Source organism: Armigeres subalbatus, unplaced genomic scaffold (assembly GCF_024139115.2).
Source record: "Armigeres subalbatus isolate Guangzhou_Male unplaced genomic scaffold, GZ_Asu_2 Contig38, whole genome shotgun sequence".
Taxonomy (NCBI): Eukaryota; Metazoa; Arthropoda; class Insecta; order Diptera; family Culicidae; genus Armigeres; species Armigeres subalbatus.
In genome coordinates, this window is record NW_026943130.1 from 141340 (window position 1) to 163543 (window position 22204).

The 22204-nt window shown below is 39.2% G+C and overlaps 1 protein-coding gene across 1 annotated transcript in view; it reads right to left on the minus strand.

The window, feature by feature from the left end:
- Positions 1-8699, minus strand: part of LOC134204071 (uncharacterized) — a 22738-nt gene extending 14039 nt beyond the window's left edge. Inside the window, exon 1 of the mRNA XM_062678902.1 lies at positions 8690-8699. Coding sequence (XP_062534886.1) covers positions 8690-8699 — 10 coding nt within the window. The remainder of the gene's footprint in view (positions 1-8689) is intronic.
- Positions 8700-22204: the final 13505 nt, after the last annotated feature.

The window sequence follows — 22204 nt, forward strand, 5'->3', positions numbered from 1 at the left end:
TAGTTACGTATTGCTTCCCTTGTAAGGCCAGCTCGAAGCGCTTCAATTTCCTTACGAGATTTTCGAGTTCGCCTGCCATCTTCTCTCTTATCGCTCTTCTTCGGTCAGCTGTTTTGCTAACTGCCGATAGTTCGTCTTCCACTTCTTCCTCTATATACTTCGGTGTCGCACATATTTTCCTAGAATCAAACAGAACAATTTTCTTACACTTACGCCACAACCTGGAGTTTTACGCGCTCCATCTTATATTACGTTTTGATAAAGTGCCAGTTTTATTTGCATCTAGTATCCAATGAGAGAAATAAATAATCTAAAATTAAACGGATGAGTTAGGTTTCTAATGTAACTTTTTTCGTTTGCGAAAGACTTCCGTTATAGATTTTTCACATCTAAGATGCTTTCTGATTCCCTCTGTTATTTATTTATTTTTTTGTTTCAGAGTCCTGAGGCTGTCATCCCCTTTTTTTTTTTTTTTTCTTTAGGCCAACTAACTATACATATTTTTAGGACCGAGACTTGCACGATCTGTTTTCCATTTTTATTGCGGATATCGTTTGTTCTACATAATTGTTTGCCAGAGACCTGAGACTCTGACTCTGTTTTTATTTTATTATTTCATTTTCTTTTTTTTTTTTTTTGCGTATGTGGTTTGTTCTACATATTGTTAGCTACAGAGACCTGAGACTTGCACGCTCTGTTTTTTTTCGGATATAATTTGTTCTACGTATTGTTAGCTACAGAGACCTGAGACTCGCAAGCTCTGTTTTCATTTTTTCTTTTCCATGGGGTACAGCTCTGTTTTATATACTGTTAGCTACAGAGACCTGAGACTTGCAGCTCCGTTTATATTTTATCTTTTTTTTTTTTTTTAACACTGATCTACATTATTCGCACTTTGTAGCATCCTGCCCACACGGTATTTCCTGCCATTACTCACCGCCGACTGCGCCATGTCGTGTCCTCAATTTCACGAGCGAACTTTCTTCCAGAAAATCGTTTACTGAATGACTCCTGCTTTTGCAAACCTCATTTCCGCTATGGACTTTGCGTTTCCAGTTGCGTTCGAGTGTGCGTTTTTCATTGTTTTGTTTTCCTTCAGAAACTTTTATACACTCAGGTGAAGCTAACAGAATATCAAAGAGGGCAATTTCAAATTGAAACAAGCGTTTGCTGTCAGATTGTGGTTCCAATCGGGACAAGGTTTTAAAAGATAGGAGTATTCGCCACTTCTATATGCAGGCACTTTAAACGTAGGCTGATATTGCAGTCTGTTCAAGTAGACTGATGTACGTCGTACAGCTCGTTATAACTCCAGTCATTTTGTTTCCTAAACTTTGTTATTATTTATTCTAGTTATAAGTTCAGGTTTGCGGAGCAGATTAATAATCTTTCCCTTGATGTTTACATATCCAGGACAATTATTTTATATGTATACCGCCTCATTTACTACAGTTCACTTTAGAAACATTGGTGTGATACGAAGATTCTTAAGCAGCATCACACTATAAAGTCTAATATTACTACAATTTATTATTTCAGAAATATGCGTAGATTGGAAAATCAATGCAATTGTTTTGTCAAAATCTATTTATTCATATTACATTCAAGAACAAAACATCACCTTTTATAATATCAAGCAATAAAATATATATTTACGCTTTTTCGCCAAGAAAAGCACCCCTAATAACCCATCCAAATCTAACTCCAGATACCTATGAAGGTCAGGAGTTCTCCGTCTTCTTAAGTAGGTATCTTCCCACCCAAATCCCCACTGATCGTAAGGACCTCCAGGTGTTGAACAAAGGGATCGTTGAATGAAAAACACAACCCAGGCTGTTTTTCTGGCGCATCTAACGTCCCTATCAACAGCCAACCCAGTATAATGTGCGGTCAGATATGCTATGCTATGCTAAATGATTAACATTTATGCATAAAACAGGAAAAGTGTAAAACTTATCCTTTTATGATCAAATTTTACTCCTTTGTGGGTCGCAAAGAGTGTATTTCTCCCAAAGAGCATACTTTCAGCTTTGGTGTACAACCATATCGTTTTCACTTGTACCATGCATTTGTGCAACTTGACTTGAGTGACTCTACTCGACCGCCGACTATTTTCACATCATGAACGTATATTTTCCCATGCATCTTAAAGGCGCCAACAACCCTAGAAGGTATAGATAAACCATCCGCAACTCAAAATTATCCTTTTATTGACGTTGAATACGAGCTGCTGGATGATGCGAATAAATAGACGAAAGAAGGATTCCAAGAAGGAAAGAGAAGAAGGATGTTGTTTCCCGCAAGCAGGAAAATCTACTTGTCGATGAGGAGTAAGAAAACCGTTACTGTTTAGTGGAAAGTTCTCGTTAAGACTGATTCCAGCGAAAGTTTCTGGTCCAGCTGTTGATGAAATCTCGGTAGACTAACCTCACCCCCAACAAACAACGACAAGCTACAAATAAGCATCTAGGTTGAATTATTGTTTTTAGTGATCATCATAGCTGAATAAATGGATGCTGAATAATTTGCTGACAGATTTCATTTCAGCATATCAAACTAATATCTGACATAGCCTATTTATTTGTTTACTCCTTTATTTGAAGTCGAACTTACGTTTTTGTTTTATCACATTTCCCATACTGTGAAGTTTAACAATGTACTGAACTAATGATTTTAAAGTTCTCTGTCTGACCATGATGTGATGCTCTGAAAGGGCTGAATCTGAGTGAATAGTAAATTAATAAGCAGGCATTAGACATCCTTCTAACCTTTGTCCTTCTTAACCATTGGATTTCACTCTGATCTATCGCAGTGGGAAAAAACATGCTTTTTATTTTCGTGATTTATTAAGTGTCGGAGATTATAACGAACAAAACTTCTGAGCAATAAAAAAAATCATGCTGAACTAATTTTTACTAACTAACGAAATTTACTAAAGCCGGAAATAACGCCGTTGAATAACACTCGAAATTATTGAATCTTTGATGTGGAATCCCAATATTATCGCATGGATGTTGATCTTTATTGCGGCGAAATTGGAATAATCTTAGCATTTGACAATCATATCGCAAACCGATTATTAAGAGATTCTGAGAAGGCCGAATATACATTGATTTTATTTTCATAATCTCAAAGTATTAATTGATTTTATTTTATCGTTTATCGACATTATTTTTTACGTATTTTTCCTAGTGTGCGATAGTTATGACTGGCTGAACAATGGTTAAAATAAAATCTTGTACAGTTATTAACAAACTGTAGTTTGACAGATCGACTTATTGAATAAGAGCCATATGATTCATATTCACAATAAGATTATTTATGTTATGCATTGAGTGACACATCTAACAAATCAAGGATGGCGCGGATGACAACGTTACCGGCGGATGATCAAATGACAGCAGTTCGAGACTCTGATTTAGGAAAATTTTAAAATGATTATATGAAAATCGAATTGCTTCAAAATACGTTCATTGGAGATCTTACTGATGCTTACTCTCTATGCGTTATTATTTTCGAAGAATTGACATGTAGCTGAATTGAGGCTTAGTAAAATGCTTGATAAAGGTTTAACGAATCAGTTAATTGTTGTTTTCAAAATGAGATGTTATAGTTGTATAACTTCGCCAAAATTGTGTGAACAAAGCTTGAACAGTTGTGATAAGAATAGTGCTAGACATAATTCAACACAACGCTGAATTAAATCATCACACTGATGTTAGTTCAACTAGTGAATGTTTGTTGACTAGACTTTGCTATCTAAACTGAATAGCCAGCCAAACCTTTTATCTTGAAATTGCACGATGCAATTCAAAATGAATAGACGAACGTCGAGACATCAAACTATTCTCACTTATAAGATGGCTCTCAAAGTGAAGAAAGGTATTTTCGAATTCTGCTGAGCTTGATCGCTTCTCGTCACTAGCTGATTAATTTGTTAAAGCTGCAACCACTCATCATTTTCTAAATCTGACGGAACATCATCTCTGTTGGAAGCTGCTATGTCCATTTAGAATCCGGAATAATAAAATCATCTGTATCTGGGTAACGGATTAACGCAAATAAGGTTAATACATCAAACAAGGGTAATTCACAGCTTTAAGCAGGGTTATTGATTCGTACATAGCATCATCTTTCACTTGAGATGCCGCTCAGTGGTGAATGCTATGCTTTCGTTCGTATGTCTTCGTCACACGTGAGAGCACGATACTCAGTGAATCTAATCCATAAATTTTGGGTTTCTTTTCATCCGTGCTTCTGTCAATCGCTGAGTTACCAGTTTCTGCTATTTTGAAAAAACGCACTTATTCGTATCGGCATGGATTCTTGCTTTCGTAAAGTGTTACTTCATCTTGTTGATTGTATCACGAGCGATCGATCGACAAAACGAATGCGAGTGATGATGATTAAAGATTGAGATTAGGGAGTAACATGCTAACAGGATTTCTTATGGATATAATCCCAGCTACTGTTACCTTTTCAGAACTTTTAAGGCGAGCACGCCTTCAGCTGCTTGACAACGTGGCGTATGTATGCAACGACTTAATGAGCTAAATTAATGATTGTGTGTTACTTCTACGTGAAGTTAAACGATTTACAATGATATGGAAATGCTATCATCTTCCAAACTTTGCCGTACATGTTCATGATAGCATTAGAGGCGAAAGTATAGAATTGATAGTTCCGTTAGGATACGGCAGGCATGAAGAATGTTTTATGAAGTCGATGAAAGCGAGCGAGGGCAACATTTGTGATGGCACATATACACGACCTTCCTTCTGCCAAGCTCCCGTATGAAGGGGAGGAAGAAATCAGTGGCTGATATATCTCCACTGGCCAAAATCATCTGCTTTTTTTGAAGTTTGTCCAAAAAAGCAAACCATCGTCGATGAGCAGGATACTAACGGGTGTGCAGATTTTTCTCTCCTTTCGGCTTCCATCTGGAAAAATTTTGATAGCTGCACGAAACATCGTAAAATTTATACCACAGCTGTAAGAATTCTTGCAGCGGTCACTTTCCGTGTCGCTGCAATACAACAAATGATTCCGATTCTAAATGACGAGCGCCATGAACCAGAAACAGAAAGATGCGTCGTAGCTTGAATAATTCCATCGATAAGGAGCATGCTCTGTTTGAAGTAACTGAAGAACTAGCATCGAGTCTAGATAAGGTATTCATGGATTGAAATCCATTAAACCCACTTCGATCAATACTCCCAACGGCGACAGTTAGATTTTCATACACTTCTGTTATAAGGACCTACAATACCTGTTAAGAACTGGGCCATCTACCAATCACCGGTTGAGCGAGCGAGTGTTCTTTATTCTAATTCTGAAATAACTGCACTAATAAGAAGTCTATTTTATCGAATTCAAGCATCAACGCCTTAACATTTCTTAAACCGTATTGCAACGAGGGAGACAACGAGAAAAAGTGGCAATTCGTTAGTGAATTGAACTGATACATATTTTACTATTCTTAAAATGTAATAAATATATGAAATTGAATTGCAATTTATTTTTATCCGGATCCCGATATCCTGAGATAACGAAAATTTAATCCTGGATTTTTTTAGTCCGGGAAACAAGACCCTCTATTGTTAGTCAAATCCAGATCATATGAACCCGAACATAGTTAGTGAGTTTTCTTTAGAAGTTGCCATGCTTGATAAGATAAATCACATAGTAGGACTTCGAGGTATAAACAGAAGAGTATATTCTATTTATTCCACCACTTGATTGCAGCTAACAGATACTCGTATCGACCTCAACAGTAAGGCCGCCTTCAGTGTCTGGTACTTTGACGTACTTGACCGACGAAACGTTCTGTAAAGTTCCAACAAGTGGTGAATTAAATGGAGCATAACTTGTCCTTGGCAAAAAGACATTCCAATAAAAGCTCTAAATCATTTCTTATCAGAAATATGAGCTGATTGTCCTTAGTGTTGTTTCTCTGAACTTGAAAAAAACATGAGATTAAGACTTCTAAATTTTAATTTTCCTTGAACATGTTTTGCATTATCAATAACACGTCATACGCCCATGAACTTCAGATGGATTAATAAGTGCCCACATTTTCAGAGACATGAAAGCTATGATTATTCTAAAACACTTCTCATAACGGTACAATTTCTGCAGAAACATACCTATCTCCAAACATGATAAACAAAATAAATGAATTATCAAATAGAATTAAAGAAAAACAGAATATTGTTACAAAACTAATGAAAATAGAATCGCTGCTATTCAAGATCCATTTACAATCATTTAGTTACATAAAAACCACATCCAAGAGATCCATATAAACGAAAACTTACCACAAATATGCCACAAAATTGAAAATTTGAATATCCGTTATCAAGCATTTGTCACCGAAGTCAATAGCACTGAAGTAACTAATTAATTATCATCGAACCACCGTATTCAAACAATAACCAGTTTCTGTGCTTAAAGTGTGAATGAATATCTGCTCGAACACGCTCGGTACACTCTAGTTCCCACTATCATTTTAATCCTTGATCTATCCGCGCAGATCTCACTCACAGCTACTGAGCGATGACGCGAAACGTAAAAATATTCCTAAATCTATGGTTTGACATAATGCTAATTTGCGGTAACTATCAACGTGGGAGGCCAATGAAGTCTAATAATACCTAGTAGCACCGACCGGACTGCAACGCACCATTCAATACAGTCCCAGTCGGTCATGGATGCGATAAGCGCTCAGGGAGCGAGGGGGCTGCATGAACTCCCCAGGAAAAAGTTGTGAAAAGCTGTAGGAAAAAACATATTTCCTAAACTGACAAGATCCATTGTGTATCCTAATCGGCTGCGAAAATACACGATTGGTGGTATTGGTCGTTTGTAAAAGAATATGGACCATGAGCTCACAAAGAACCGTCAGAAGACCTTTTTCCTACATCAGCATGCTATTCCATTTTACCCAATATTACAGCTGATACACTTGAACGAAACCAGACCAGTAGGTCCTATCATGTCGTCAATATCGTGCAATGGTAAATAACTCTCAACCATATCGGCGGACATCATGTCAATTTGTTCTATGTATGTACACCAATAAAAATCGTATGGGTACAATGTAGCTACTGAAAATGTGAAAATCATTACCTAGTGATTAAAATTCATGTTAATAGAAACCAGGTATAGGTATAGAAAATTACAATTTTTGCGTGACGTACTTTTACGAAGGCTTTGCAACTATGGTATTTTACCAGATAATTGCATGCACAAAACATGATGTTTTCGAGCAGACGCGGCCTCAAACATAAGGCTTGTTCGCGCCACCAGACACATAATTTTAGGAACAAAATAAGCTGTAGTTGGTGTAGCACAGTTTTCACTTCAAATGGCTTCATTCATTGTCTATGCTTCATGTGATGCGGAAGCTGATAACATTTGAATTTCCGAGAAATAATACGTGCCGGATTGTTTCACCTTCGCGTACTGCTGACGGTTCATAAAATCCGTCAAACAAGCATCGACAAATTTCAAACGCCATGAGCAGTGTTCATGTGAACACAAAGTTTTCAGCCAGTTGGATTGAGAGTCCTGAATTTTAATTGCGGCTGCACCAGGGATGCCAGGATATTTTCAAAATCTTCACAGTTGAGTCTTAAATGTCTTCAATATCAAAATTATGATCATCAGTGAAAAATTCAAAATCCATAGATTTGAATTTCAATCATCTCCTTGTTTTATGTATCGTTTATTTTACACACAAATAGTTAGAATTCAAGAGAATATTCTTTAAATCTTCATGAGTGGAAACGACTTTCCTTGGATTTCCTAATGAGTCTTTAAATATAATTCCAACGGATTTTTCTAACTGAATTTTTGTGAATTCTTCTTAATTTATTTTTCAAGAATTGCCGTAGGATTCGGAAAAATTCACCGTGAAATGGCTAATACCGACTTCCAATGACCTGAAAAAACTCTATAAGATTTTCTGAAGAAATTTCCGGAAGAATTTCTGAAGAAACTTCAGGAAAAATTCTAAGGATTTTTCGGAGACTTCCTAAAGGAATCTGAAGGAATTTCGGAGAATTGCTGTTGGAACATCCAAAGAACTTTCGGATGAAATGCTAATGGAACTTCCGGAGGAGTTACAGGAGAAATTCCGGAGGGATTTTCTGGAAGAATTACTGAAGGATTTTTCTGAAGAATTCCAGGAGGATTTTTCTGAGGACTTCCTGGAGGATTTTCCTGAGCAATTACTGAAAGGGTTTCTGAAGAAATGTCTGAAGAAATTTCCGGAAGAACTTCTGGATAACTTTTTGAAGGAACTTCCTGAGGTATTGCTCAGGAATATTGCGATGGAATTTCCGAAGGAAATATCAGAGAAACTCCAGAGTTTGTAGCCTGCACGGAGCGATCCGTCGTAAAAAGCACGTGGTTTAAGCACCACTCCATTAAGGAGACCACGGCCCAATTTATTTTGCCCGGATGAGACTCTCTCAAGGCAAGTCCATTTTGATTTTCCCGATAAGGATTTATGGATCGGTCCAGCCAGCAACAACACAACGAAAAGTGCCAAATTGGGTCCACCCTATCTTCCCTCTATACCGTACAGCCACACCATACACTCAAAGAGTCGGTGAGAGCCCACCAGAACCTAATACACTCTACGTGGGAGTGCGCCTCTCATCATCGGCAGACTCTCTCCTCTCACCTGCAACCATTACTAAGCTGGAAGAAACATAAACAACCCACAGTCAAACTCAACATTGGAGGATGGGACTCGAAACTACAAACAATTCGCGCTGTGACGTTAAACACAATCAATTAATCAAATGGCTAGGAGGACTACAGAGAAACATTTTATTGAGGCAAACACATAGCATATTTATTACTAACAGGGGCACATATTGGTTCAGGGTTTGTGGTTTGTTCGTTTTAGTGTTCCTGTTCGTTCATAATTTCTGTCCTATATTGTGTGCGGTTTCTCTTCCCTAGCTCTCTCTTTCGTTTGTGCTCTGTGCGGTATGTCTTAATGTGACGTCACTCTTCCACGCAGCGCAGCTGCTGACTAGTCTGCGCTCCTACTACTCGACGGGATTTTTCGGTGGTGGCAAAACGGGCTCATGAACTCATTCACGGGTCCGTGATGGCGGACCCAAGCGGGTCGGCAGGCTTTCCGACTCGCGAAAAAATGTTTGGCTTTAGCAGCACATTCGGGTCATCAGTCTACGACTGGCACAAAAAACGTTTCCTCCGTGGCGCCCTCCTCGGACGCCGCACTCCAAACAAAAAAGGTTTGTTGACTCACCTGTTTGTTGTGGGTATACTGACCCAGTCGATGACCTGCCGGTGGGGTCGACTCTCCCGGCTTGTTGACGCCGGCGATGACGCTTCTTAAGGGGCCTCATACACGCTCCAACATGTTGTACAACTTTGACTCCACCCCCAGAAAGTTTGGTTCGGTCGGAGTAAAGTCGGACCGTCTGTGGGCAAGTTGAACTGTCAAACAGTCGTACAACTTGCCCACAGACGGTCCGACTTTACTCCGACCGAACCAAATTTCCTGGGGGTGGAGTCAAAGTTGTACAACATGTCGGAGCGTGTATGGGGCCCCTAATGAAGCCGACGCGGCGCGATGGCGATTGCTTGCCGGCTGGTGGATCTCGTCCACGTGGAGGTCCCCTGGCCTTCCCTCGGACCGATATGGCGACGGATCGGTCCGCTTCTGGCAGGTGATGATCGCCAGGCAGGAATATTCCGTCCGTTAGGGAGGGCGGGGGGTGCGTCGCGCTTGGGTGCGATAATTTGCTGCGGGTGGGAAATATCTAGCCAATCTGGCGAAACAAAACACTTGAGCACAAGCACATCATATCACATTTAGAGCACATTTTACCTATCTAGATGGTGGCATTTGCCAACATACCGCACACAAATATTCACGCACACTTTTGAAACTATTGGAGAACGAACAATAAATTAATTAAATAATTGCACCTAACGCCACTATAGGAAACATACTTCAGACGATTGAAAAACAAATTAGCAAACGCGGACACTTCCAACTCATTGGCTGATCACGGACGAAATGATTGAGTCCGTGAATCCTCAGATTAAGGAAGGTGGGCTCGGACACAAACGGAAATACGTCATTTCCCGACTCCCTTCGTGTACAATCGTGACCTTATTGGTACGATGGATAATCTGACACGAAAGTTGTGCTGCTTTCCCTCTCCCACCTTATCCAGAAAACAAATGGCCTCGAGAGCTTGGAGCCTTGGAGAGCCTGGCTAATTGATAAATTAAATACCCGCTTTTCTATGTTAAGAGATCTGTTATCCTAAACTATTGGCGATTTATAGATTGCCTTTTTTACAACCTATCCTATGAGAACTATTTACAGTAATATTAACAAAAATATTAAGAAAATTCCTGACTGCTACAAGTTTAGTTCAAGAGGTATTATTGGAAAATCTTTCGACAACATTCTCGGAGCATCATCAAGAGGAATTCCTGGAGAAACTTCCGAAAGGATTCTTAGAGGAATTTCCGAACGAATGCCTGCAGGAGCTTCGAGATCAATTCCTGAAAGATCTGCTGGAAGAAGTCGTGAAAGAAACAAACTGAGGAATTTCTGAAGGAGCGACTGGAGGAATTTCCGACGGAGTTCTTGGAGGATATAACGGAGAAAATTTCTGGACGAACTTATGGAGGAGCTGCTAGAGGTACTTCCAAAGGAAACTCTGGAGAAATTTTCTAAAAAATATCTAAAATCTCTAAAGAAATTGCTGGACGAATTCCTGGAGGAATTTCATGGGAAATTTCAGAAAGAATTCCAGAGATGTATTTACTGGAGAAATTCTTAGAGGGATTCCCAGTTAAAATACTGGAAGAGTGCCCAAAAATATTTCTTGAAAAAATATCAAAGGAATTCAAGGAAGAATTCAACAAGGAACTGTAACGAGTTTACCCTGAACTTTCTACTGAGTCTTTAATAAAAACTCTGGCGGTTTTTTTTTAGGAAATTCCTCTGATTTTTTTTTCAGAATTTGCTCCTGAACAAATATAAATAATTTACGGTGGCTATTCTGAGAAACATCCATTTAACTCCAGAACAATTTTAATTTCTTGTAGACTTTCGTAAGAATTTTCTATGGAAACTGAAGAAAATTTTCTGAGAAAATGAAACTAACTTCCTGTGAAAATTTTCGTTTAAATGTGGTACATTGAAAGTCCCAAGAGACATCCTTAAACTTCCAAATACAAATGATACTCCGGATTTGTATTTGAAAGACAGAAAGACAGACAAATCTAGACAAATTTCTTCTGGAAATAAACATGAATTCTTTGCAGGAGTTCAGATAATTTTCCTGCAAGAACTTGAAAATAATTTTGTGGAAATAAAGCTGAATCTCTCGTTTAAATTTTGGGGGAATTCCTTCACTGCCCATACTGAAATTATTATAAATTTCCAAGATAATTTGAAAAGAATTTCCAATTTCAATTCTCGACATTTTCGGTCTGGTTTGACGTAAGGAATAATATGATTCAAACGCACTATCAAAACACCGCATAAACACGGCAAATCCTTCAAAAATGCCGTGAATACCAGGTCCCAACGCACCATCTGTTCGTTGATTTCAAGGCGGCATACGACAGTATAGACCGCGTAGAGCTATGGAAAATTATGGACGAGAACAGCTTCCCTGGGAAGCTTACCAGACTGATCAAAGCAACGGTGGATGGTATGCAAAACTGTGTGAAGATTTCGGGCGAACACTCCAGTTCGTTCGAATCGCGCCGGGGACTAAGACAAGGTGATGGACTTTCGTGCCTGTTGTTCAACATTGCGCTAGAAGGTGTCATGCGGAGAGCCGGATGTAACAGCCGGGGTACGATTTTCAACAGATCCAGTCAATTTATTTGCTTCGCGGATGACATGGACATTGTCGGCCGAACATTTGCAAAGGTGGCAGAACTGTACACTTGCTTGAAACGTGAAGCAACAAAAGTTGGACTGGTGGTGAATGCGTCAAAGACAAAGTACATGCTTGTGGGCGGAACCGAGCGCGACAGGGCCCGCCTGGGAAGCAGTGTTACGATAGACGGGGATACCATCGAGGTGGTTGAGGAATTCGTCTACCTCGAATCCTTGCTAACGGCTGACAACAACGTTAGTCGTGAAATACGAAGGCGCATCATCTGTGGAAGTCGGGCCTACTACGGGCTCCAGAAGAGACTGCGGTTGAAAAAGATTCGCCACCGCACCAAATGTGTCATGTACAAGACGCTAATAAGACCGGTTGTCCTCTACGGACATGAAACATGGACAATGCTCGAGGAGGACTTGCAAGCACTCGGAGTATTCGAGAGACGGGTGCTTAGGACCATCTTTGGCGGTGTGCAAGAAGACGGTGTGTGGCGGCGAAGAATGAACCATGAGCTCGCCCAGCTCTACGGCGAACCCAGTATCCAGAAGGTAGCTAAAGCCGGAAGGATACGATGGGGAGGACATGTTGCAAGAATGCTGGACAGCAACCCTGCAAAGATGGTGTTCGCTTCCGATCCGGCAGGTACGAGACGGCGTGGAGCGCAGCGAGCGAGATGGGCAGACCAGGTGCAAAACGACTTGGCGAGCGTGGGGCGTATCCGAGGATGGAGAGATGCGGCCTCGAACCGTGTATTGTGGCGTCAAATTGTTGATTCAGTGTTATCTGTTTAGATGTAAACTAAATAAATGAAATGAATCACAACACCGCAGGGCACTTGACTCAACCTTTGATAGTTAAAATATGACGCTGACGGTTCATTCGTTCTGAAATGTTGCACAGCCCAAAATTTGCCTTAATATGTCTTAAATAAAAAATATTATTTTTACTGATTTAGACTTTCACCAGATTTTTTATAACTTCGGTTCAAGTATTCCTGACTATCGTTTGCAATCATAAACGAGGTAGGGCTTTGGGACCCAATTCTCCTTATTTTACACGAATTAGTTTTATAAAAAGAATTTCATAATTTTTTTTTAAATCCACGGAAAAATCATCGATTTCTTCAAAATTTATTCTTTTTCTCGACAGGTATTCTGGGAATATCGAAAAGATCAGATGAATTATAAATAAATTTAAAAAAAAAATGGTTCTAGCCCAAGAACTTTTTTTTGTGAAGGTTTACTGGCGGGACTCTGAATAGAGTAGAAACCTCTGCACCAGGCCTTTGATGATACCGTTGCATAATTCCGTTCGAAGCAGTTTGCCAGCCGTACACGGAACATGTCGTCCAAGAAGACGCTGTTGCAACTGAATCAGAGGGAATTATGTTCATAGATAGTCAGAGAGGTCTCATGCTAACTAACATCGTAATCGTTTAAAGTCAGTTTTGTCATTTTCTTGTCAGAGTCACATTATTTAGCCAGTTTTTATGCTATTTAGACGTCTATTGTCATTGTACGCGTTCAAAATCAACCGAAGCAGTTTATCCGACTCACATGGAACATGCTGCCCAATGCTTCATCGTAGAAACTGAGACGGAAGTTTTTTCATCAAATCTAAGAAAGTGTTCAATTCCCGATTTATAAAAAATGACAAGCTGATAACTTTTAAAGCAGTTTTCCAGCCGTACAAGGATCATGTCGTCCATTAAGACACTGTTGAACTGGCTCAAAAGACATTATATTTACAACTTTAATAGATATTCTCTCCCATTATCTCATTCTTAATTATATAGATTGATGTGTACGATGTCATTTTTATCTTTATGGTCAGAAGGTATGAAGTATGGGTTCCTCGAATTACTTTGTTTACCTAAGTTATTGGTTCTTCATGGTTTTTGTTCTTTGTCAATACTATCAAACACAATGTACGTTATGTCTTGTAAAAAGTGGAAACTGTTCGTGCATTTGGTCTATTTTATTGTTATTCCTTTGTCAAGGTAGTCTAAGACTATTATTATGTTCTAAGAAGTAGCTTAATCGTTTATAAACTGTCAATATCTATAATGTACTAATGATCAGCTATGAGTCAGCTATAGGACTCACTTTTCGGTGGCAAAGTAAAGCTTCATCACGCCTATTCCCTACTATTAGTAAAAATTATCGAGAATGAAGCCGTCATAAGATTGTTCGTATACCATTATTATGATTGGTTGTTTTTTTATTATGGCATTTCGAAGAGAGACATAACAAAATAAGACTGACACCACGTTTCTAGTTTAAAAAAGCTTCTACACAGTGAATCCAGTAGTCATTTCCCTACGAATGTCTCGAATACATTGGGTATCAATAAATGCCTAGCTAGCTAAGTATAAGCGTGGCTACGACTCATCGTCACAAGGAACGCATCAGAAAAGTATTGCCGAAAAGAAGAGAACTCACATCATTATCACTGATGAAAAAGGCCTCTGCCTGACTGCACTACCATTCAAGGCTCCAAGACACGATGTCCGTTGGATTACATGCATATGCCGTAGATTGGTGCGTCAATGCCAGATTTGTAACGCGGCACCAAACAAAAATAGTCAACATGTGATACCACCACGACAGGATATGTCTTATATTGCCATATCAGTGCTAATGGCGTAAGCCGACCCACCGCGCCAAGGTAACATATCCGAGAGGAAGGAATTGTTCTAGCCCAACAACTTATAGTAGAATTCTGTCTTTTTTTGTCGTTTGAAATAAATTAGATTGGTCATTGCGTTCTGATACAATGATCGAAATACCTTTTTAGCAGACACGTCGAAAACGCCACCGCTACCAAGGAAAATTTAAACGAATGTTGCCATCGGGAATTTTTTACCAGTATATAACTAAAATGTGTTGCAATTGTCAACCTTATCAACCGGCTAGTGTAAATGTATTTTTACGTTTGAAGTTTTAAAAAACATTAGTCTATTATGTATAACTTTTGAAATATTTATATGATCTGCATATAGAAGTCACAAAATTTATAAGCTAGTCATCAAATTATATTTTCTATTCGCTGGCTTATTGATTGTCTTCAAGTATCTTTAAATAAGAAGGTAAGTCTTCAAATATTTTGAAAAGTCTTCAAAATGTCTTCATGAAATAAATGTCTTCACAGAGATTCAAATGTCTTCAAATCTGGCATCCCTGGCGCTGTACACAATTGCTTTTCGAATCTCCAATTTCTTCGACGCCATCATTCACTGAGTACTTGTAACAGTTATAAGAATAAATTTTCAGTATGTAAGGACATATATTAATCACTCTACAAACTATTTTACTCGTTGATGATGTATTTAGAAAGTTATACGTGTGTAAAGGTGTCCAGATTTTATCGCGCACAAGCCTTACTTCGGACAGTTCACGAGTTCAGGTCCGGCGAACTCGCTGGCCGCTGGGCTCTTAGCACAAAATGAACTCTGAAAGACCCTTAGTTAGGGTTTCTTCACTTTTTAAGCCGACGTCTAATCCTGTCGTAAGACCCAACCCCTGGTATCAAAATATCGACGTACTCACGGTTCTACAACGTTTTGTAGAACAAATTTCCAATACGAATTTTGTATGATATTATTCTTTCTCACTTATGGGAGTATATAAGCGCAGAATAGAACATGCCACCAAACACGAGTGCCAGTTATGACAAAACCGAATAAATTATTAACATCGTGTGCCTACTTGGTTTGCTTGGTTTTAACGATTACCGCTCAAAGAAGGATACAGAAGCAGAAGCAGAGTCCCTTCAATCGGTTTGATTTCACCGGAAGCCTCAACGGAAATGCAACTAACTTGCATAAGTTTATTAAACACATTTCGGCGAGACGTACAAAACGAGTTCCACGTGCCACCTATTACAAACGCTTACACAATTCCCATAATTACAGAAAATCAACAAGACTATCAAACCACATATGAAAAACATCTGCTCGGCTTGAATCATCAGTAAGCTGGACCGTTCCTTCTGCCAGGTTATTTTACTACTACGTAAAATCGTAAATACTGTTGTGAAGTAACAGTGAAATCTCAGTTACCCTACTCGGTAAAGGTGGAGGTTTTACCAAGTCGGAGGTGGAGGGTTCGGACTAGTAAATTTTCGTTTGAATGGTCATATGGTCATAAGATACACCTATGAACGGAATAAACGTTCATTGTTTCAGTTGTGAGACCCGATGCTATTGAAAAGAGAAAGAGACTCTGAGCAGTGTAATTGCCGAACAATATTAGCTGTGGAAATGCATCTGAGTACTAAGCCGAGAGATGACTATCAGCTAATCGCCAAGCAATACCCTTGCAAATGCCTAGAAGAGGTAACCTGTTTGTTTTCGTTGGCGTGTCAGTTACTTTTCATTTCGCAGTCTGAATCGCATCCAAGTGCAACGAATTATCAAGATCGACCTACTTTTACTGGGCAGTGCCGAACTAATGTGTCCTATTGCTGTCATTCATCTCTCCCCATGCTGGAAACATGTGATGTGATGTGATGTACGACAATCTTTCCAGCTATGAATGCGCATCATTTGGAATGGCGATAGTGATCTCTTTTGATGATGGAAATCTTCTTTGCTGTTCAATGAGATAGGGTATAATGTCCCAGGATCTAAACTATGTTCATACTATAAGATTGTGACATTCGGCTATCTCGGAGGATTTCCCCTAGACGATAAATTTATATGTTTTGCCTTTCTCGTACAAAAGAGTTGTACCGAAAGGCTATACGATTACTCCAAAAATGAACTTTTGATAGAAGGCCTGGTGACCCATAGTTTTATATACCCATCGACTCAGCTCGACAAACCGAGGTGATGTCTGTTCGTGTGTATGTTTACATTTTTCATCCAGAAGAAGCAAACTAAACGTTCATGTGATGGCAGTATTATTTTCACAATTTCACTCTGCCGGTCTCTAGTTATAGGGTTATGTGGTTGATGTGATTTAGATTGTAAAAAATTAGAACAGTAATTTGAATTTCTTATCGTTCTCTTATATTTGGTACAGTTTTGATAAATAATAAGTATATTTTTGTTTTAAGTGTTCAAACAGTTTCATCGAATGTTGTGAAAAATGACAGCTTGAACAAAAGATATTTTAGTTACTAGATAAAGATTGTCGCTTCGGTTCCCTTTGTTCTGCTGTCCGAAACATGTGTGGTACATACCTGTCAAATCGTATGGATTTTCCTTCTTGACATTTAGCTTCCCTATCCTCGCCAGCAAAAGATGTTGCGGACAGCGACGACAGCGACAATCTTGATCTAGTAACTAAAATATCTTTTGCTTGAACCGTTTGTTCGTTTGCCGAAAGCTTCTACGAAAACGAAGGAGGCCGACGAGAGCGTGCGAGAAAGCTTTCATTGTTCTTCTTGCGACAGATCTTGGCGACGATAGACGCACGTGGGTTGCCACATATACAGATTATTCTGTATTTTACAGATTTTTGGGGTAGAATGGTGACCAAGAATCTGTATATACAGATATACAGATTTTTAGCAAAATTACAGATTTTACAGATTTCTGTACTGAAAACTATAATAAAAATCATATAAATAATTTGCTATTAACGAGCGACTTGGCGAGCGTGGGGCGTATCCGAGGATGGAGAGATGCGGTTGATTCAGTGTTATTCTACCTACATCGCGTTGAGGGGGCTGCATTCTCGATGCAGCAGGATATGCACATTGTTTTAGAGTCCCTCGCTGGCAATCGACCGATGATCATCCGCCCTTCACATGGTGAACATATGCTGTTGTGAGCCGCTTCTAACATGGAGAACAGACGCTCAATCACATTTGCGCCTCCGGAGAGGAGAAAATGCCCCCTTCCCTGTCAGCATACGACCATAGTTCCCACCGGGGTTGGTTACACGATCTTCCCTAAGGTTGCTCGTATCCCGGCCAGCGTTACGAGGAGGTAGGGATAGGAGTTGCTGGGTAAGGACCTCGAAATGGGGTCTATTTTATTCCTTCAGGTACGCGAAGTACCAATGGTACGCTTTACCCAGCATTTGCCGGAATCACGATTACAGTTTATGATTTAAGGAACTTTAATCATGGTACTCTACAATGCCAATCGATCGATAAAATGTATAAACAGTTACACTTCGAATGTTTCATTCGCAAGAAGCAAGGACGGCCGGGAAGCAGCGTCTTGGACTCGAGTTCGATCCTCATGTCCAGCTTTTTTTTTCAATCTTAACAACCAAATCGTAAAACATTGGATGCGCTACATAAAAATAATATGTGAAATCATGAACTAAACTCATGGAAATAAGCTCATAGTGATTTCCATACCGTGAAAGATTACTGGATTTCTGAAATTGGGACTTTAACAAAAGGCGGAAACACGGAAGAAAAATAATATAACATCAGATAAATTAAAATTCTTTCAGAATAGTTATTATTATTTTATTGAAATTTATTTAAATTATAAGGCCGATACAAATATTAAATTTATTTTATGTCACCCCCCCCTTCAAATTTCCCAAAATATAGAGGGGGTAAAATTTTTTTTTTATTTTATATTTTGAACTTTATGCATTACTGTTTTTATCTTATAACATAATATAATATTTACAGACCATAAATGTGTCCCAAGAGTATTTTCAATGAAAATACGAGCATTTATCTGTATCGACATAAATATTCTTTATCCTATCCTTACAGATTCCGTATAAGCTCCTTTGCAATATATGGCCGACCCATTTCCATCCACGTTTTCGAACATCTATTGTTATCGGTATTTGATAAGTATATGCGGTATTTCGAAAAATTTCGTTTTAGGTGGTTCGAAACGAAATTCCGCGGAATTTGAGCATGGCGAAATCTGATTTCTTGATTTCGTTTCGTTTCGTATAATTACAAAAAATTCGCTAGAAAAAACTAGCTTCTAACGAAATTTAACGGAATTCCGCGGAATTTCGAAACAAATTTAAACTTGAACCATACTTTATATTATCAACAATTTTGGCTGCGCCGCTGAACAAAACCGTGAAGTTGTTTTTAAGGTTATACAAATTTTCTATTAACGCATACTCCAAAACCCCATTCTTAGTCGACAAATACGTATGTAGTTTTCTTCTATAAAACGTCTTCAGTGTTTCTAAGATTCAAATTTAAATTTTGTGATATTTTTACTATTTGCGCAATATGAATGCGGAACCGATCGTGTTGCTGCTGATCATAGGACGGCAGCTAGTCCTGGAGAACGCGAAGTGAAAAAATCTACCTCGCGTAGCAGAAATTTGTTTAACCAGTGTGCAATCGATCGTGTTGATGCTGATCACGCCTGCTAGTGTGAGAGAGTGCGAAGTGATAAAACAAATGTCTGCATCGAATAGTACAAAATTATTTAGTGAGGAATCGATCGTGTTGTAGAAGCTTATCAAACGAACCACATTGGTCTTGCGTTAGATTGGTTTGAAACACAGTTTTCGTCATCTTGTTTTCAAATAACTTCGTTTACAATAAATATTTAGTCGCTTACCAAGGGGCTTCACATGAATTACCTTCTCAACTAACCAACGATTCCTTTCTCGTAGCGCTCACGGAGATGCAGGAGAGACCATTTCTCGGTCTCTTATAACAATCAGTGGTAAACTAATTTTCCTCTCCTAATCCTAAATTGCCTAAAAGGACGTGGCCAGCATTGTTATTCATTATGGATAGAAAACTCCGAAGAAAGTATACAATAAGAATAACTTTTTTGTATCCCAAGAATATTATTTAATTGGTGAGCTGTGCATATTTTCTGTTTCTCGGCCATTCATGATTAGCAACTACGATGTGTAAAGTTAATCAAGCTAACCTCTTCTTTGACTATTTGCACAATATGTAAGGAACATTACAGATTTGTGGGCATTTCTAGATGTTTGCATGGAATCTCAAAAAAAAAAATCCGGAACGGGTTGAAAGATTATTAAAATTGCTGAAAGTTCTTTACTTATGATTGCTTTCAGCTCATACTGGCCATAACAGCTATTCTCATTGGCATTGGCATTGGGACACACAGACAATAGCTCAGTTCGTCGAGCTGATTGTATATAAGACTATGGCTCTGTGAAATTCAATCTGAAATACATATCTTTGTTTATTTTAGAAAGGTGCACAGGATTCTTCTAGTGAGCAAATGTGTGCTATATATTATGTAGACGAAAAAGCCCCGCACATAGGATACGTTTGCGTTGCGTTTGACAGTTTTCCCATGGGAAATGTGTCAAACGCAACGCACACGTATCCTACGTGCGGGCCTCTGAAGAATAAGAAGGAATAAGTTTTGGCTGTTACGTCTTTTTCAAATGTTGGTCTAGTAACATCAATTCTCAATATGCGTATACGCCTGGCAGATATGGATACATAATTGAGTATCCCACTAAGTAAAAAAAATCTAAGCATTCATTTTCTAATTTTGACTTTTGACTCAATAAGGGAGGAGGTTCGTTTGTGGGCACCCTTTTGTGCCCATAACCGAACCAATAAGGGTGCCCACAACCGAATTTCGTAGCCTTTTTGGAAAGTGAAGAAAAAAAAAATTCGAACTGAAATTTTGATAGCAATCATCATTGAGCCTCAAAATAGATTAAATTTACTGTATAAATATGCATTAGAAGTCACTTTTTGAATTAAATCACTTCAATTTATGACAATTTGTAAAAGTTCAAAACAAATTTTCGTGTTGTTTTTCTTGTTCAACAAATTGATTTGTTTCTAATTCAAAGTAGAGATGCCCATCCGGTTTGATATTGAGCACAAAACATCATGCTACAATAGCAAACAAATGACGGTTGTCAGAATGACAGCATCTCTTATCTGTCAAAAGATACATAGGGGTGCCACAACCGAACCTCCTCCCATTAAATGAACCTTGGTTTCGTTTCGTTTCAAAGTGTCGAAAGTAAATCTATATTTCGTTTCGTTTCGATTCGAATCAACTTAGACATTTTAAATTTCGTTTCGTTTCGTTTCGTTAGGAAAAAGTGTGTTATCGCATACCCTTAGCGATGAGGTATACCCATATACCCAGATGGTATACTCATATACCCAGATGAGGTCAGACAAAGCTCTGGCCCTATTTGAAAACCCCTTCCATCCCTGGGCGCCAAACAGATTTTTATGATTCAGACAGACATCGCAGACAGCATAGGTTCTCCTCCACCAACTTCCAATCGACCTTGGGGGCGCCTTTAGATTTCCTGTTTTTTGAAGAACGCTGGCTGAGACTAGAAGAAGCTGTCCGAAGTAATCGAACCAACATTTCAGCTTTCCAAGTGAGTTTATTGAGGCGATAATCTTTGGTTGTTGCAGCCATCTTCTTTTTTCATCGGCCAGGATGTCCACCCACGCCAGCCTGTCCTATCTGCAGCAACGCCCGACTCCCACTTACAGAGATACATACCGTAGACGGGACTCGTACTTTACTTCTCTGATTCTTCCCGTTCCTCAGCCTTTGATTCTATACCTCTAGTCGGGTTACATCTGTAATCCATTCTATTCGCTGAGTGCGCAGCTCATCCAAGTTGATCCCACCAGATTCGATAAAAGCATTCTTACGCTTCCACCTTCCAGAACATCCACTGCCTGAGTTCCATATTCTTCAACGAACGATCTCTTCACAGCTGAATCTTCTAGTCGGTCTATGGTGAATCGACACCCGAGTGAATTCTCCCGTGAAAAATGCGTGATCGGATCTTGCCAATTATAAGATGATAGTCGACCACGCTGTCACCACTGCGTTCATTACGAACTCAAGAAGGCACCGTCTCCATTTTCAGCTGATCCATTTCCAGAGAAGCCTAATACTAGCCCTGACAACTAAAAGCGGCTCTAGATAAGTAAGTCAAACGCTGTTGGCTACATACGGGAGAGGTGGGCATGAGTTGACTCCCCGGTTAACGATGGTAGGAAAGCCGCAACAACCGGTGATAATCGCCTTCTCTACGATATTTCACGAAGCCTGACTGGAGCAAGGACAAATCCGTGGGTGCCAGAGAAAGACAAGACATGTCAGTCACTCACCGATCCAACTGATCAGCTGAAACATTGGTTCGATCACTAAGACCACTTTTGACGACTTATCCTAATTCAGATATTGGGAAAGGTTGACAATTCTCCGACAGTAGCAGGCAAGATTCCGCCCGGATGATCATGTGAAATCCATACTGCCATGCTTTGCACCACTCTGGAGCAGGTTAATGAATTTCAAGAGTCCCTCTATTTGGTACTGATTGACCACGAAAAAGTCTTCGATCGTCTGAATCACGAAAAACTGAGGGGCGTCA